At 42.9% G+C, this 18,314-nt stretch overlaps 1 protein-coding gene across 2 annotated transcripts in view; it reads left to right on the top strand.

Moving 5' to 3' along the window:
• The first annotated feature begins 14,517 nt into the window (after positions 1 to 14,517).
• Positions 14,518 to 18,314, top strand: part of LOC307145412 (NACHT, LRR and PYD domains-containing protein 3-like) — a 133,347-nt gene continuing 129,550 nt past the window's right edge. The window contains exons 1-2 of one of the 2 annotated variants that reach the window (XM_079848513.1): positions 14,518 to 14,637; positions 14,819 to 14,884. In XM_079848513.1, the coding sequence (XP_079704639.1) occupies positions 14,832 to 14,884 (53 nt within the window). In that variant the 5' untranslated portion in view covers positions 14,518 to 14,637; positions 14,819 to 14,831. The remainder of the gene's footprint in view (positions 14,638 to 14,818; positions 14,885 to 18,314) is intronic. The other variant, XM_079848514.1, reaches the window with a different exon arrangement.

Genomic DNA, 18,314 nt, shown 5'->3' with positions numbered 1-18,314 from the left:
TTAGCTGGACACAGTACCAATGTATTCTGTTATCCTACACAAATGAGCATTCTGTCATATTCCCATTACCTGTGTCTCACTTGGCCCTAACTCTCCCTGTTCTGTGGTCTCTTCATCTCCTCTCTAGGAAAGTAACAAATGTTTGAGGACACAGAACTCATTTTACATTCAAATATATATAATCATAAGAACAACTAGTTAAATTAGCTGGACATGGACATGAAATAGGTGAAAGTTGATCAAACACAGCAGGAGGTCAAATTTCTTGTTGAAACAAGTGAAACAAGTGAAACAAGAAACAGCAGGAGGTGAAACAACCCTGGGATCATATGAACCAACTTGATATCATCAATTTTCTGCACAAAAAAAATTCAGCAGATCATCATATGTGATGGTGGACAAAACAGGACATGTAGTAGTGGGATTTAGCACTGAATTGATAGTATTGAATACAATATTAAGAGTACTGCTGCACCTTAAGATTAGATCAGCAAAATAGTTTCTCTTAGCTGACTTAACTGCATTCTGGTAGGTAGATAAAGTCTCACGTAGTATATCATATGACACTTGTAATTTATCCTTCTTCCACCCACGCTCCGCATTCCTACATGCACGCCTCAAACCTTAGCCAGGGTTCTGGTTTGGCCTTAACACTCGTATCCCTCGGAAGGAGCAATTGAATTTAGGATAGAAGAACATACAGTATCAAGTAAAAGTATCAAGTGAAACATTCACATCTGAATGCAAAGGGCTCTCCAAAGTAGAGTTGATATCAGATTAAATTAATGCATTTTTAAACTGCTCAATAGAGACTGCATTTAGGTTCCGGACCTGGCGAATTGGAAATTAAGTATTACGAATGAATCAAAGGAGAGTTACAGTACAAGTAACAGGCATATGAACAGAGATAGCTAAATTGTGAATTTTAACATCCCAAACAGCTAGGCCATAAGTTAGTATTAAGTCCAAGGTATGTCCATAAACATGTGGTGGATCCAGAAACGTGTTGTGTGACATTTAAAGGGTCAATCACATCCAAAAACTATAGTGGAGGGACAACAAACATGCATATTGAAATCTCCCACAATTAAAAATGAATCATATTTTAAACAAATCTCACCTACAAAGTCGGAAAATCCCTGTATAAAATCCTTATTATATTTAGAGGCCGATATATAATTGCACAAACAATTGGTTCTGTAGTGTTTAGTTGAAACAATTGCAATTCAAAACTGGTAAACACTCTGGTGTGAAGAAAAATGTGCAACTTCTCAAATCTGCCATTGCAATTTCAAATCTTCACGCATTGACTTTTGCAACTGTTTTCACGATATAATAGATGCGTAACTAACTTGTGCACTTGCAAACTGAGTGGCTTCGAGAGAGAAAGTAGGGGCAATTTGAAATTGCAATGGCAGATTTGAGAAGTTGCAAATGCCTAATTGAGGTTGTGCTGCAAATGTGAATGAAAGAATACAAGTTTGTGTCTGTCATTGTATTTGTGACTGGCATTTTAACATTTGTAACTACTTGTCTGCAGCTTCTTATTCAGAATACAGGTTTGTGACTGTTGTTAGCGAAGGCAAATCTCAACATTCAACTTCAGATTTTTATTTTACAGGTTTTCACATTGGAGCTGTGAGTGTAAACTTTAGCGTACAAGTACAAATATTTATTGTACAAGTTTTCAAATTCACATCTACATGTTCTCCAGTTTTGCAACTCCTTTTACCTTCATAAGATCATGCCGGTGTTGGTGGGAAGGGAGTTGAAGTTGGCCGTTGGGTCTGTGTGGAGGACTGGTCTGGTTCTCGTGGATCTGATCCGATGACTGTGCCTTTTGATTTTAATAATGTATTAGTGAATGTCAAAATGAAAATGTCCAAAAAAAAATTCTGAAGTATTCTGCTTTCTAAGTCTATGTTAACTAATGTTGTTAACTAATATTAACAAATGAAACCTTATTGTAAAGTGTTACCTGTAAAACGTTTTGGTATCAAATTCCAAACAGTGTTCAGATGATCAGTTGATCAACTTCAGTTGTTCGCTTATAATCATTATAACATCCCCACTGCAGTAAAAAGTTAAGTACTACCATTTGAATCACATTATAGTGATATTATACGCTTTAATATTTTTCTTTCAATCTAAAGTGCACCTGCTCTAAAGCAGATTACATTACATTCAAGAACACAAGATGTGCTAAAGACAATGAATTAATAAGCTGCACTTATCGATAGCTAAATATCAGATGATGTCACCAACGTCTCCTCACTGACGTCACTCACTTCTAAAAATTGTCTGCCGCCATCTTGAGTACCTGATTCACGTCAGTCACAAAGGAACTAGCAAGCTATGCCTTCAATATGTTGTGCGGTGGGGTCCAAAAAAGGAGACCCCAAAATATCCTTTTACAGGCTACCTCAGGACGAAAAAAGACGCCATCAGTGGCTTGCAGCCATCAAGAGGGCAGACTGGACACCAACTGCAAACACTCGTCTGTGCAGTGCTCATTTTGTCTGTGGTGAGTGGATGTAAATACATTGTTAACGAGCTAACACTAGCTGCTCGCTGTCGCTAATCGCCAACCTAAAGATAATAACATAGCCTACAAATTTTTCCAAACAGTATTAAGTAATCAGTGTGAATTGGTTCATATACTGTCTAGCAGCATGAGTTTATCGTCAAAGGTCAGTTTATCGTTTAATCATCACATCCATAGGCGTAATTTGCGGGTGGGACATGTCCCCACCACTTTTTGCTAAGGTCGATATTGTCCCCACCACTTTTGAAACATCTCGCGGCACGAATGTACCAATACAAATAAACATAATAACTCCAGTTAACTAGCAGAGCATTCATTTAGTTGCCGCTGCGATCAGTGGCGCGGATACTGTGTTTGTTTGTAGCTCGCGTAGTCTTCACTTGGACGCGCGCTTCAATCCATTGTGAAGAGACTCTCTATTCGTTCCGGTGAAATTACAAAACAAAATGCACACAAATGTGTCCCTGCCTGATATACAACCACTGATAAACATTATCGGTTTTGATGAGAAAAAAAAATTAGAACCTCTGACACGCTTGGCAAAAGTTCTGCCCCTGGACCATTTAAATACACGCTTAAAATAATCGGATCAACATATAATAGGCCTCATTAAACGACTAATTATATATATATATATATATATATATATATATATATATATATATAATATATATATATATATATATATATATATATATATATATATACATATATATATATATACATATATTGTCAGGCTGCAGGGTGGATGAAGTAGGAGACGAACACGAAGATGATGAATTCCAAGATTTTAATTCTCAATATAAACAAATACAAACAAAAAGGGAGCGTGTGCTCAGAACATAGATAACCTAACATAAACATTGACCGACCAGTGATGAGTGAACAGAGGGAACTTAAATACACAGACAGATGAACACAAGACAGGTGATGCAGATGATGATGATGACGAACAGGCGGGTAATGAAGGGAGTGAGTTCAGGTGTGGAAACAAGGAGGATTCTGGGAACTGTAGTGCAGACAGGACGATGACAGACGGTGAATGTGACATTACTCCCCCCTCCCGGTAGGCGCGTCCTCGCGCCGTAGAAAGACCAAAGGGGTGGGAGGGTGGGCGCCCTGGAGGCTGACGGGGAAGACAAGGCAAGGGAGACAAGGCAGGAAGCCTCCAGGGCGGAGCAGACTGTGGGTGTGGTCACGGTGGAGCAGGCTGTGGGCGTGGCCAGGACGGAGACGACCCCTCGGGCGGCCACGGCGGTGAGGACCCTTCGGGTGGCCACGGCGGAGAGGACCCTTCGGGTGGCCAGGGCGGTGATGTCCCCTCAGGCGACCACGGCAGTGAGGACCCTTCGGGTGGCCATGGCGGTCCGGACCCTTCGGGTGGCCAAGGCGGAGAAGACCCTTCGGGTGGCCACGGCGGTGAAGACCCTTCAGGTGGCCATGGCGGAGAAGACCCTTCGGGTGGCCATGGCGGAGAAGACCCTTCGGGTGGCCACGGCGGTGAAGACCCTTCGGGTGGCCATGGCGGAGAAGACCCTTCAGGTGGCCATGGCGGAGAAGACCCTTCAGGTGGCCATGGCGGAGAAGACCCTTCAGGTGGCCATGGCCCCTCGAGTGGCCAGGACGGAGCCCTATGGCCCCCCCCAAAAAAATACTTGGGAAAAGTCCCGGGTACCAGAGAGGGCTCGGTGCTGGGCAGCGACGAGGGCTCGGTGCCGGGCAGATCCAGCGACGAGGGCTCGGTGCCGGGCAGATCCAGCGACGAGGGCTCGGTGCCGGGCAGATCCAGCGACGAGGGCTCGGTGCCGGGCAGATCCAGCGACGAGGGCTCGGTGCCGGGCAGATCCAGCGACGAGGGCTCGGTGCCGGGCAGATCCAGCGACGAGGGCTCGGTGCCGGGCAGATCCAGCGACGAGGGCTCGGTGCCGGGCAGATCCAGCGACGAGGGCTCGGTGCCGGGCAGATCCAGCGACGAGGGCTCGGTGCAGGGCAGATCCAGCGACGAGGGCTCGGTGCCGGGCAGATCCAGCGACGAGGGCTTTGTGCCGGGCAGATCCAACGATGAGGGCTTTGTGCTGGGCAGATCCAACGATGAGGGCTCTGAGCTGGGCAGGACCAGCGGCGAAGAAGGCTCTGAGCTGGGCGGGACCAGCGGCGAAGAAGGCTCTGAGCAGGGCAGGACCAGCGGCGAAGAGGGCTCTGAGCTGGGGGGAACCAGCGGCAAAGAGGGCTCTGAGCTGGGCGGAACCAGCGGCGAAGAGGGCTCTGAGCTGGGCGGAACCAGCGGCGAAGAGGGCTCTGAGCTGGGCGGAACCAGCGGCGAAGAGGGCACTGAGCTGGGCGGAACCAGCGGCGAAGAGGGCTCTGAGCTGGGCGGAACCAGCGGCGAAGAGGGCTCTGAGCTGGGCAGGACCAGCGGCGAAGAGGGCTCTGAGCTGGGCAGGACCAGCGGCGAAGGAGGCTTTGAGCTGGGCAGGACCAGCGGCGAAGAGGGCTCTGAGCTGGGCGGAACCAGCGGCGAAGAAGGCTCTGAGCTGGGCAGGACCAGCGGCGAAGGAGGCTTTGAGCTGGGCAGGACCAGCGGCGAAGAGGGCTCTGAGCTGGGCAGGACCAGCGGCGAAGAGGGCTCTGAGCTGGGCGGAACCAGCGGCGAAGAAGGCTCTGAACTGGACGGAACCAGCGGTGAAGGGTCTCTGCTGGACGGAACCAGCTGTGAAGAAGGCTCTGTGCTGGACGGGACCAGCGGTGAAGGCTTTGAGCTGGACGGAACCAGCGGCGAAGGGAGCTTCAAGCTCGGCGGAATAAAAGAAAACAAAATCTCTGCGGGCATGACGCTGTCAGTCTTTAGCTCGGCGGGCATGATGCTGTCAGTCTTTAGCTCGGCGGGCATGAAGCTCACTGTCTCAGGCGCGGCGGGCATGAAGCTCACAGTCTCAGGCGCGGCGGGCATGACGCTCACAGTCTCAGGGGCGGCGGGCACGACGCATACTGCCTTGGTCTCGGCAGCTCTGACGTGAAGTGCGGGCTCGGCTGGACTGGCGTGAAGTGCAGGGTTGGGTGACATTCCTGACCGGGGCGCAACACTCTCCAGACACCGGATTACCGTCTCTTTCCAGGAAAGTCCAGTGATGTCTGGGAGGTTGAGGGGACGATGGAAAGTAGCCCCGATCAGGAATAGTGTGCTGAGGGTTTCATCCTCCAAAGAACTTGTGAGGGCGAGCTGAAAAAACTTCCGGGAGAAATCCAGGATGTCGTGGTTCTCCTGGGCCACAAAGATGAAATTGAGGTGTTCGTCCATCTTGTCTTTTGGTCGGTCAATCTGTCAGGCTGCAGGGTGGATGAAGTAGGAGACGAACACGAAGATGATGAATTCCAAGATTTTAATTCTCAATATAAACAAATACAAACAAAAAGGGAGCGTGTGCTCAGAACATAGATAACCTAACATAAACATTGACCGACCAGTGATGAGTGAACAGAGGGAACTTAAATACACAGACAGATGAACACAAGACAGGTGATGCAGATGATGATGATGACGAACAGGCGGGTAATGAAGGGAGTGAGTTCAGGTGTGGAAACAAGGAGGATTCTGGGAACTGTAGTGATTGATGATGTTTATTTCAAACCTGCATTCTAATTTTCTTACAATCAAACATAACAGGCAACATAACAAACAACTTATACAAATGCATGGTTTGAAAAGGAGGTGGACGAAGCAAACGCTTGTATGATTCCAAACCCCCTCACATTCAACACAAAATACAATACAAAAACAAAATAAAAACAGAAAAATTCAAGAACAACATTATTCCTATACAATACATACAGTAAAACAATTGTCACTATATAAATGGTATAAGACAGGCTAGACAAAACCAACGCAACGCACAACACACACACTTACAAGAGACACCGGCCCACACACTCTCTGACCCAACACCCTTTCACCACTGACTTCCTGCTGAGGGCATCACTCTCTGTCCTCTACATATTTCTTTAATACATTTTTTTTAAACAAATATTTGAAATGAATAATATTTGAACAGGTTTTTAATTCATCTACCAAATCATTCCAAATCCTCACTCCCCGCACTGAGATACACATTGATTTTAGAGTGGTTCTAAATATGGGCAGATATTTATTTTTATTTCCTCTTAGTGCGTAACTATGATGAGCATGTCTATCACGGAATAAATTTTGAACATTAGGAGGCAGACAGTTTTGAGATGCCCTAAACATGATTTGAGCAGTTTTAAAGTTAATCACGTCCTGCAGTTTAAGTACTTCCAGCTCTACAAACAATAGATTGGAATGATGTCTGTAGTGAACACCAGAGACAATCCTAATAGCCTTTTTCTGCAGAGTGACCAAGGGCTGTAAGTGAGTTTTGTAACAGTTCCCCCAAATTTCAACACAATAATATAAATATGACATAATAAATGAATGATACAGTAGAAGTCGAGCTTTAGTGTTCAGTAAATTACATGATCTTTTCATCATTCCAACACATTTAGCCACTTTTGTCCTCAGGTAACTTATGTGGGGTTTCCAAGAGATCTTTTCATCTATTATAACGCCCAAAAATGTGTTTTGTTTAACCTTTTCTATTAATGTGTCATCAATAACAATTTTAACAGGTATATTATATTTACGATTACTAAACAACATGATTTTTGTCTTTTTCAAATTCAATGACAGTTTGTTAGTATTAAACCAGGTTTTTAACTTTACCAGTTCCACAGTTACCGAGGCCAATAGTTGCTCCAGGTTATCATCAGCACAGATAATATTGGTATCATCAGCAAAAAGGATAAATTTCATTTTTGTTGATAATTTACATAATTCATTTATATACATTAAGAATAGTGTAGGTCCCAATATTGACCCCTGCGGTACTCCACACGTTATATCCTGAAACCCTGATTTATATTGATCAATCTCAACAATCTGTCTCCTCTCACATAGATAGCTCTCCAACCATTTTTTTGCTATTCCCCTTATGCCATAGTCCTCCATCTTTTTTATTAAAATCTGGTGATCAATGGTATCAAAGGCCTTTTGGAGATCTATAAAGATCCCCAAAACAAATTTATTTCCTTCAAGACCACTATTTCCTTAGTGCAGACAGGACGATGACAGACGGTGAATGTGACATATATATATATATATATATATATATATATATATATATATAATTGAATGCCAGGATTGGTAGTTCAGTAGCAGTGGACAAAGGCTGGAAGTACGCATCAGGTATCACGTAGGGATCACACCCTAACGATGATATTTTTTGAAAGTAGCGTTTCTTTTCATGGCAGTCGAGGTGCGAAATGTTGCCTTTGTAACCATTTACTGTATCCGTACGAAACTGTAAATCGTAGCAAGCTAGCTAGCTAATGCTTGTCAGTACCATAAACAGTACACGGTAGGTACTCAAGATGGCGGCAGTCAACTGGAAAAAGAGCAGATGACGTAAGAGGACACGTGACTGATATTCATGTATAACACTTTTCCGTTTCAGAGCTCCCCACAGGAGTGTTGCAACAAAATAAATCTTATTTTAAATTCCAGATTGTACATAGGCCTATAATGAGTTGTCTCCGCGGGTGTATGCAGCAACCGCATGGTGGTCAGTTTAGTTCAATTCACAAATAAATTACTCCTTTGAAAGTAAGTAACTAGATAGCCTATAAGGAAGCGTCGCGTCATTTAAAGGGGAGGTCCACGCGTTAATAAGTAACAAACTAATAAGTAACTGGATTCAGCCTCGTTGAGTACAATTTGGTGATTGATCGATCGTTAATCTAGAAAATGATTTAATCCACTGAACACTGCTGTGGTAATATAAAAACACTCTCCCAACAGCATGTTACTTTTAATTCTTTTGAGCCAAATTCCTAGTCAAAATAAAATTATATAGTTGTATTTATCACTTGTGATGGTATTTTGTATATGGCCAGACGTGAAGTCTACCAGTAACATTAGAGCGACACTACCCCAGCTAACAATTTTAGGTTATAAGAACGTTTCCGTAACGTTCCCATTAAGTTATAAAAACGTTATTTCTGAATGTTCTAGAAACGTTCAAAGCGTCCAGTTTTTTAGACGTTGTATTAACGTTATTTCTTAGTTATAAGAACGTTATTCAAAACGTTATTAGAACGTTCAATTCTCCTGTTATATAAACGTTGTATTAACGTTCTTGCTTGGTAATAAGAACGTTGTTCAAACGTTATTGGAACATTCAATTCTTAGGTTATAAGAACGTTTCCATAACGTTCCCATTAAGTTATAAAAACGTTATTTCTGAATGTTCTAGGAACGTTCAAAGCGTCCAGTTTTTTGGACATTGTATTAACGTTATTTCTTAGTTATAAGAACGTTATTCAAAACGTTATTAGAATGTTTAATTATCTTGTTATAAAACATTGTATTAATGTTATTGCTTGGTTATGAGAACATTATTCAAAACCTTATTAGAACGTTCAATTATCTTGTTATATAAACGTTGTATTAACGTTCTTCCTATGTTATAAGAACATTATTCAAACGTTATTAGAACGTTCAATTCTCCCGTTATATAAACGTTCTCTTAATGTTTTTCTAAGATTATGAAAAACGTTCTTAAAACATTCCATTCACTTGTTTAAACATTTAAACATTCTCAATGTTTTTGCATATAATGTATATATGACAATCATTTTATAAAAGCACCTTATTAAGAACTTTCAAATTTAAAAATTAAGACAAAAGATCTAGAAAGATAATGAATCATGTCTATAATATGTGTAATGTAGTCCATTGAAGACGAGCTGAAGTACCAAAGTGTAGTTTATTTCAAGATACAGATACAATTGAAACCGACTTACATACATGAACCACGTGACCACAAGATCAAAGTTGTGCCAACTCTCTTTCAACGGCTCTGCATCACTGCAATGCCAGAGGCGCCGGTTACCATAGAAATTCGCGCCTACAACTGCTGCACCAAGCCAAAAATACAAATTTTAATGCAATTTGACAAAAAAAAAAAAAAAAAGCTGCCTGGAGGAATTGAAAATATGGCCTTCCATACACTGTATATTATAAATTAGCACAATTTGCAATACTGATGGTTGTTAAAATGCGTAATTACAGTCTGTGAAAAGGGTCCATTACTGTTGTCAAGTGCTCCATCCAAATATCAAATTTAAGAGGAGCCTGGGGATATCCTTCCTTTTTTAAATGTCACATAGGAGCTTGTTATAACCTGTAAAACTGCAAACACTGTGGACAACTTACACGATAAAATTACAAATAAGTTACAGATTTCAGATGACGAACTTGACACATGAAACAGATTACTGGAGGGGGAAATACCCGGGCCATAAGTTAGCTAAGCTAACTTAATTGAGCTAACGTTAGCCAATTAACTTTTGAATCTCAAGAACGCGTTCAAATTAAAATCAGTTTAGCTATATTGAAAAGGCGAACAAGGACACTGGAAAAGGTGAATCTAAATAAAGACATCAATGTAATTTCGCGTTTATTCTTCAGTTTTAACTACATATTTGTGTAGTGTTGTTAACTGCTCTGTGGACTGTGGGAGCAGTTTACGTTACTCAAGACTCAAGTTCATGCAAACTGTTTATCTAGTTAACTTTATTAAAACAGTAGCAACTGCTGCAAAACTAAGTTAATTAGCACTGATACATACAAGTATTTGATTCATACAACACGCAAAATTCAACTTACCTAAAAGCTGTCGTCTCCGTGTCCGACATCTTGTCCCGCTGACGCTGTGTTTGATTGACGGGTCGTGCCGTGCGCTGCAAAACCACGCCCATCTTAGGTAATAGGTCGTTCGGACGTGGGGAATGATCAGATAAAACTACAGTCTATCATAACACATTCCCTGTTTTCTCTTTGACTGTAATTGCAAAAGTTTTTAAAAACGCTAGTTGTAATTTTTTTATTTTTTTTAGAGGTAAAACCAAATTTATAATTGCCTGTACTTTTTGAATTATTTCCTGTTGAATAAATAATTATTTTATATCTGGGATTTTTTTCTAAACTAATAATAATATTTGAATAAATATTTTAACCCCCCCAAAAAATTTCAGTGCATTGTGTCACTGTATATACAAATTATGTTTCTGAAGTTGTTTATTTGTTTTAATTTAGTAACGTTTTTAAAACGTTTCACTAACAAGTAAGAATAACGTTTTGATGCTAACGTTTTTAGAACGTTTATCAATGACATGTTGGCACAACGTTACTTTGGTAACTTTGAGAGAACTTTTATCTAAGTTAATCAGCATTGTGATAAAAGTGTCTAATTCATACAACAAGCACAATGCACTCAACTTAAATGAATACTGCTATTTTCCTGAACATAATTATTTTATATTCTGGGATTTTTTATTCTGACCATAAAAAATATTTAAATGAAATAGTTAAATAATGTCAGTGCATTGTGTCATTAGTTGTGTCACTGGATTTACAAATTATATGTTTCTGAAGTTGATTTGCAGAATAAAAAGCTGTATAACTAATTTGTAATGACTAATATATATTTTTTAACATAACGTTTTTTAAAACGTTTATCAATGACATGTTGGCACAACGTTACTTTGGTAACTTTAAGAGAACTTTTATCTTAATATATATTTTAACAATAACGTTTTTAAAACGTTCCACTAACAACGTAAGAATAACGTTTTAATGCTAACGTTTTTAGAACGTTTATCAATGACATATAACGTTGGCACAACGTTATAATAACGTTACAACAAGAACGTTTTTGATCACTTTTAGAGAACTTTCAGAGAACGTTGGCCAATGTTCTGAGAACGTTCCCTGTTAGCTGGGACAGACGCCCACAAGCGACTCGCAGTACAGAGACTAGAGACATACAGGGACACAAACCATGAATCATGTGGATTCACTGAGAACTATTGAACAAGTGTCTGTAAGTTTTACATGATCTCTGATCAGTTTTATTCATTTGTAGACGTTTTAATTAGACATTAGTATAATTAAAATGAATAATGGTAGTTGATATCTTATTGGCCTATTAGCTGAGCTAATAATAGAACAAACAAAATAAACCCTGACAATTGATAAAAGAACATATAGACATTTGATAATTTTATTAGTTGATTAGATAATTGCATTTGAAAGATTTTACTTTAAACAAAAGTGTTTTTATGCATATTTGGCTCAGGTTTTTGTTGCATTTACACTGTTCTGACACCTGGGGGTCACCGTGGAGACTAGTGTTGGATTGTTTCGAAGCCTCGACACAATACAGCACATTTGCTTCAACTGTTTCAGTGTTCCACAAAGCCTTGATCTGCCCACCACCACTACTCTTAGGTGAGTAATACAAGTAGGTTCTTAGGGGTGTAATGCAGGTTCTCAGGTGAGGTGAGTCATAGGTAGAGTCTGTGTAGCAGGTCATAGACAAGATAAGACAAGACAATAAGATGAAGGGAATGACGGTTTAAAAAGGGTGTGCTGATGAGGATGTGCAGGTGCTGTGAATCAGTATTGACGGAGTGCAGGTGGGGACCAGGAGGGATGCATCACGCATTTTATCACTCAAGTTTTTATGTTTTTTATGGAAGCCCGTTTCCGCCACGGTTGAGTAAGAAAAAAAAAAAAAAAAAACGAAAGAAAGAAACTTTCTCATAATTATAACCTAGTATCTCATAATAATGAGAAACTTTCTTGTAATTATGACTTAACATCTCATAATAATGAGAAACTTTCTCATAATAATTACTTATTTTCTCGCACTTCTACGCATGCGCAAAGCAGTGGAGTAGAAGGGAGTGACACGCTAGGGACATCCGCTGGTCAAAGCCGTAAATGCATCACAGCAAACATGGCACGCTACACAAGTATTCACAGCCTTTACCATGACACTCAAAATTGAGCTCAGTTGCATCCTGTTTCCACTGATCATCCATGAGATGTTTCTACAACTTGATTGGAGTCCATCTGTGGTAAATTCAGTTGACTGGACATGATTTGGAAAGGCACACACCTGTCTATATAAGGTCCCAAAGTTAACAGTGCATGTCAAAGCACAAACCAAGCCATGAAGTCCAAGGAATTGTGAGACAGGATTGTATCGAGGCACAGATCTGGGGAAAGGTACAGAAAGATTTCTGCAGCATTGAATGTCCAAATGAGCACAGTGGCCTCCATCATCCGTAAATGGAAGAAGTTTGGAACCACCAGGACTCTTCCTAGAGCTGGCTGTCTGGCCAAACTGAGCGATCGGGGGAGAAGGGCCTTAGTCAGGGAGGTGACCAAGAACACGATGGTCACTCTGACAGAGCTCCAGTGTTTCTCTGTGGAGAGAGGAGAACCTTCCAGAAAAACAACCATCTCTGCAGCACTCCCCAAATCAGGCATGTATGGTAGAATGGCCAGATGGAAGCCACTCCTCAGTAAGGGCGCTTTCACACTAGCACATTTGGTGCACACCCGGGTTCGAATGACGTCAGAGTTCGCTGCTGATATGAACGCAATCGTACCAAATCGCGGAAGTGGTTCACTTCCTATTATAAGCTATTGATGACTTATAATGTAATAACGTTAGCTCTTTCGTGTGTGCGTGCGTGTGTGTGTGTATACACTTACCTTGACGAAAAGCGGGATTGACGCACTGCAAGCAGAGAGATGATTTCTACTTGCCTCCGCAAAAATTGTCTTCGGTGGACAGCCCGCTGTCTTTAAAACGATTTTAGTACTTTTGCGGCAGACAGACGCAAGTGTGTTTCTATATTTTTTCTTTGAAAACAAAACCAAAGGTTCGAACCAAAAAGAAGAACAAATGTGAAGCGAGCAATTCTATCCATTTTGATGCCTTTTTATTCACAGCGGTTACCAAGAAACACAATCACGCGCCAGCTGCAGCTTGATGACGCAAGCGTACCGCGATTCGGATACAAATAATATAATGTGAACACGGTCCAACGGGGGCAGGGGGAGGGGGGAGCAATCGAATTCGGGTTCGGAACAAGCAATCGAACCAAGTGTGAAAGCGCCCTAAAAGGCACATGACAGCCAGCCTGGAGTTTGCCAAAAGGACTCTCAGACCATAAGAAACAAAATTCTCTGGTCTGATGAAACACAGACTGAACTCTTTGGCCTGAATGGCAAGCTTCATGTCTGGAGGAAACCAGGCACCGCTCATCACCTGGCCAATTCCATCGCATAAAAAAGCATAGTGGTGGCAGCATCATGCTGTGGGGATGTTTTTCAGTTGCAGGAACTGGGAGACTAGTCAGGATCGAGGGAAAGATGAATGCTGCAACATACAGAGACATCCTTGATGAGAACCTGCTCCAGAGCGCTCTAAGCACACAGCCAAGATAACAAAAGAGTGGCTACAGGATAACTTGCACCCGACTGAACATCTCTGGAAATGATCTGAAAATGCACCGACACTCCCCATCCAACCTTATGGTGCTTGAGAAGAAGAATGGGAGAAACTGCCCAAAAATAGGTGCGCCAAGCTTGTAGCATCATACACAAAAAGACTTGAAGCTGTAATTGGTGCCAAAGGTGCTTCAACAAAGTATTGAGCAATGGCTGTGAATACTTATGTAAATGTGTTTATTTGTTTATTTTTATAAATTTGCAAAGATTTCAAAAACTTCTTTCATGTTGTCATTATTGGGTATTGTTTGTAGAATTGAGGAAAATAATGAATTTAAACCATTTTGGAATAAGGCTGTAAAATAACAAATTGTGGAAAAAGTGAAACGCTGTAAATACTTTCTGGATGCACTGTATGTCCTGTTGCTGCAGTTGAAACACACAGAGTACCACCCCAAAGTTCCTAGTTCCTGGGTAAAGTTCCTGCGGTGTAAACGCTGTTTAATTTTCTACATTATGTCCCGCCCCTGGATCAATGATGATAATTACTGCAACTAGTTGTAGAACTGGAAAGTTGAGATTTCATCTCCAGATCATTCTGTAGTTGACTAAACTAGAACAAACCACTCTCAAGCAACGTGAGACGATAAGCAGCTTTCAAACGCTATTGGTAGTTTCAAGTCCTGAAATGTGAGAAACACAGTGAGTACAGAATGTAAGTTAAAGTTTTGTATGTGTAGAATAACAGAATACAATTGTTAAAATTTTGAGGTTAATCTTCAACCATTTATGGATCAACCAAGTACTTCAAAGTGCCACTGTGGTTGTAGTACTTCAGCAACAGGATATTCTACTGTGATTAACTCTGTGACTCACTATCTGCATGTACTTTTTAGACAGAGCTAAAGTATGGCCACCAAAAGAAGTCTTTTGGGGGTACACAACATGCCTGCTGTCAAGAGGTGAGAGAATTCCAAGCACTTTTTACAGTTCAGTTGTTTTTTTTAAGTTCCAAAACTGTCTGAATGAGAAGAAAAGTACTGCTTATTACCAATAATGAAGATATTTGTGACGTTTTTAATATTGCTAAGATTTGAACTCAAAAAGGCTTTTGGCTAGAATCCATTGTCCATGCAATGGGTTATAAATCTTGCTGAGTAGTATAATCCTATTTAGTTCTATTTACCTAATAAAACTGAATCAGTGGATTAAGTCTCTGTTATTGTGCATTATGACTTAGCAAATGGGAGCTTAAGATATTGATAATTTTGATACTTGAGACCTGAAACATCTTCAGCACCAAACCAAACTAGAGGCCCTAGTGTTCTGTTCTTACAGCTGAAATGTCATTAATTACTAGACATTTAGTTTTCTACGGCTATTATGTACAAAAAAATCAAGCATTTGTGGATCAGATTGCTTAAAACTCATTCATTATGATTCACCTTAATCACCGTTGCTGTTACTTTACTCAAAAGATGTGTGTGGTTGGTTGCATTGCTCAATCGTGGCAATAAATGTTCTCTTTCATAGGTTCACTCAATGCTGTAGCTTAAGACGCAGTGGGAACGCCCTCTGGGTGTGCCGATTGTCTGAAGCCCTTATAGAATCACACCAATTTATTGGCAATTTATCGCCCCGACGCTCTTACGTCGTCACATTATATACGTGCACGCGCCATCTGCTCCTCAGATTTCTCTGCCTTCACGAAGCGGCCATTTTAAGCCCTTCGGTCTCGATTTTTCTGGCATTCTTCATTCTTCATCTGCACTTCAGCGACTGCGAATAGTGGAACTCAGTTCTCCTTGCGGTGAAGTGCCATGGAGTTTCGTCGTTGCCTGCCGCCATGCGCTCGCTTTATTGCGAGTGACGACCCTCACAGTAAATGTGTAAAATGTTTGGGTTTTTCGCATGCGCACAAGGCTGTTCTAGGCTTGTCGAAATGTACATTTTGTGACAACCTGCTTCTCTAAACCCTCCGCTCTAGGCTCGCGACCTGGGGTTCGGATGTAGAGCTCGAGGATATAGAGTATGAGCAGACGGGCCTCGCCCTTTCTCTCCTTCCCTCTCCCAAGCACGCAAGCGGCGTCCTGCCAGTTGAGTTTTCACATGATTATTTATGCCCCAGCCCGCGAGCACGCAAGATTGTTTCTTTCGGTCTGGAAGATGTGATTTACACTGCAGTGTCCGACTCCAAGGATTTCGGGCCTGCTTTAGCTGATGATGTTCTCCCTACACGGAGCTTATTGAAGTGCTTTCGCACGTTACAGAGAAGCTCGCTATCGACTGGCCCGACAAGCCCTGCGAGTCACAATCGTCTAAACTCGACGAAAGATTTTTAAGTGGCCCTAATTCTAGGCCAGAGTGGAGAAAGCTGCCCTTTTTCAGTGATCTGCATCACGAGATCTCGAGAACCTTCCGCTCCAGCCTCCTCGAATCTGACCCTCAGGTCAGAAAAAGGAGAGTTTCCCCCGATTTACGAGGTTGGGACAGACCGTGCAAGCATTTCTGCCCACCTCTCACTTGCTCTCCTTCTCCAACCCTGCCACTTTCGCCGCCCAGCATGTTTCGAAGTGCAGTTCCTATTCAACCTCGTTCAAACTGTCCGGCGCAGGAGGAAGGAGACGTGTTAAGCTTTCTCCCCTCGCTTCCGACGCGTTTGATACCTGCCGCTCGCATCCTCGGAGGCACGTTCTGTTTTCCTCAGGAGCAGGCAGATCCGGTAATACCGATCCAGGCAGTGGTACCTCCCACTACTCTCCTTCATGTTCGACCATGCCACCCCACAGGAGTCAGCGCGACACCCTAACACAGGTATGTCCTCTGCATTGCAACACTCCGCTTCCTCTATCACATTTCTTTCAAGAATGGAGGTGTCTGCCAGGGGTATCACCTTGGATCCTCCGTACAGTTCGGCTCGGCTACACGCTTCAGTTCTGTCGCAACCCCCCCTTGCTTCAACGGGGTTTTTCCAACTGTAGTCGACAGTGCCTCAGAGGCTTCTGTACTACAGCAGGAGATTTCGTCCCTTCTCCTCAAGGGAGCGATAGAAGAGGTTCCTCCGAAGGAAGTTGAGCAAGGCTTCTTCAGCCGTTACTTCCTGGTCCTGAAGAAGGGCGGTGGTCTGCGACCTATACTAGACCTCCGCCAGCTGAATTTCTCCCTTTACAAAGGGAAATTTAAGATGTTGACGCTCAAAGCTATCATATCTCAAATTCGGGCGGGGGACTGGTTCGTGACAGTAGACCTGAAGGATGCATATTTCCATATTCAGGTCGTACGGCGACACAGGAGGTTCCTCAGATTCGCCTTTGGAGAAAAGGCGTACCAGTACAGAGTCCTTCCTTTTGGTCTCGCTCTAGTGCCGAGAACGTTCACAAAGTGTATGGATGCTGCTCTAGCCCCGTTGTGGCTCCAGGGCATCCGTATACTCAACTACCTGGACGATTGGCTCCTTTTAGCCCACTCCAAGGAATTAGTGACTCACCACAGGGAGATTGTCCTTCGTTACATTCAGTCTCTCGGCTTGAGATTAAACACAGAGAAGAGTGTTCTTACCCCAGCTCACCGCACAGTTTTCTTAGGGGTGCGCCTGGATTCCGTTCTGATGCAGGCCCGTTTGGCTCCTGCCCGGATTTCCAGTCTTGTGACATGTTTGGCCCGCTTCACGCTCAGCCATCGTGTTTCTGTGGGCACTTGCCGCAGACTTCTGGGGCTCATGGCCGCAGCCTCCCCTGTGTTGCTCCACATGAGACCTTTTCTGTGGTGGATGAAGCTCTCAGGGGCCCGGTCCACAGGACCGGCTCTTCGCCTGTTGAAGGTGTCGCGCAGTTGCTTCCGCGCCATTTCAATCTGGCGGGACCCCCTCTTTCTTCGGAAAGGGGTCAGCATGGGTGCAGTTTTCCGTCACCAAATGATTATGATGAATGCCTCTCTGACCAGCTGGGCGTGGTTTTCGAGGGCAGGCCAGCATGTGGGGTCTGGACTGGGGAGACTCTCTCTTGGCACATAAACAGCTTGGAGCTGAGAGCTGTTTCCCTGTTTCACTTTCTCCCTTTTGTCAAAGGGCCTTTTCTGACATGGTCATTGTCAGAACAGACAATATGATGGTAGTGTCCCCATGTAAACTGACGGGGGTTCACGGTCACGCACCCTAGACAGGCATGCGCGCCACCTCCTCCTGTTGGCTCAGGACAAGTTCCTTTCACTGAGGGCAGTCCATGTCCCCGGGATCTTGAACCTCGCAGCGGATTTTCTGTCGAGGCAGAAGCTCAGGTCGGGGGACTGGATGCTGAACAGTCAAACAGTAGCCCTGATTTGGAACGTGTTCGGAAAAGCGGAAGTAGACCTCTTTGCATCTCAGGAGTCGTCCCAATGCCCACTTTGGTTCTC

Source organism: Squalius cephalus (assembly GCF_949319135.1).
Source record: "Squalius cephalus genome assembly, chromosome: 18".
Taxonomy (NCBI): domain Eukaryota; kingdom Metazoa; phylum Chordata; class Actinopteri; order Cypriniformes; family Leuciscidae; genus Squalius; species Squalius cephalus.
Note: the sequence above shows the minus strand (reverse complement) of the source record. Positions and strands in the feature narration are given on the sequence as shown.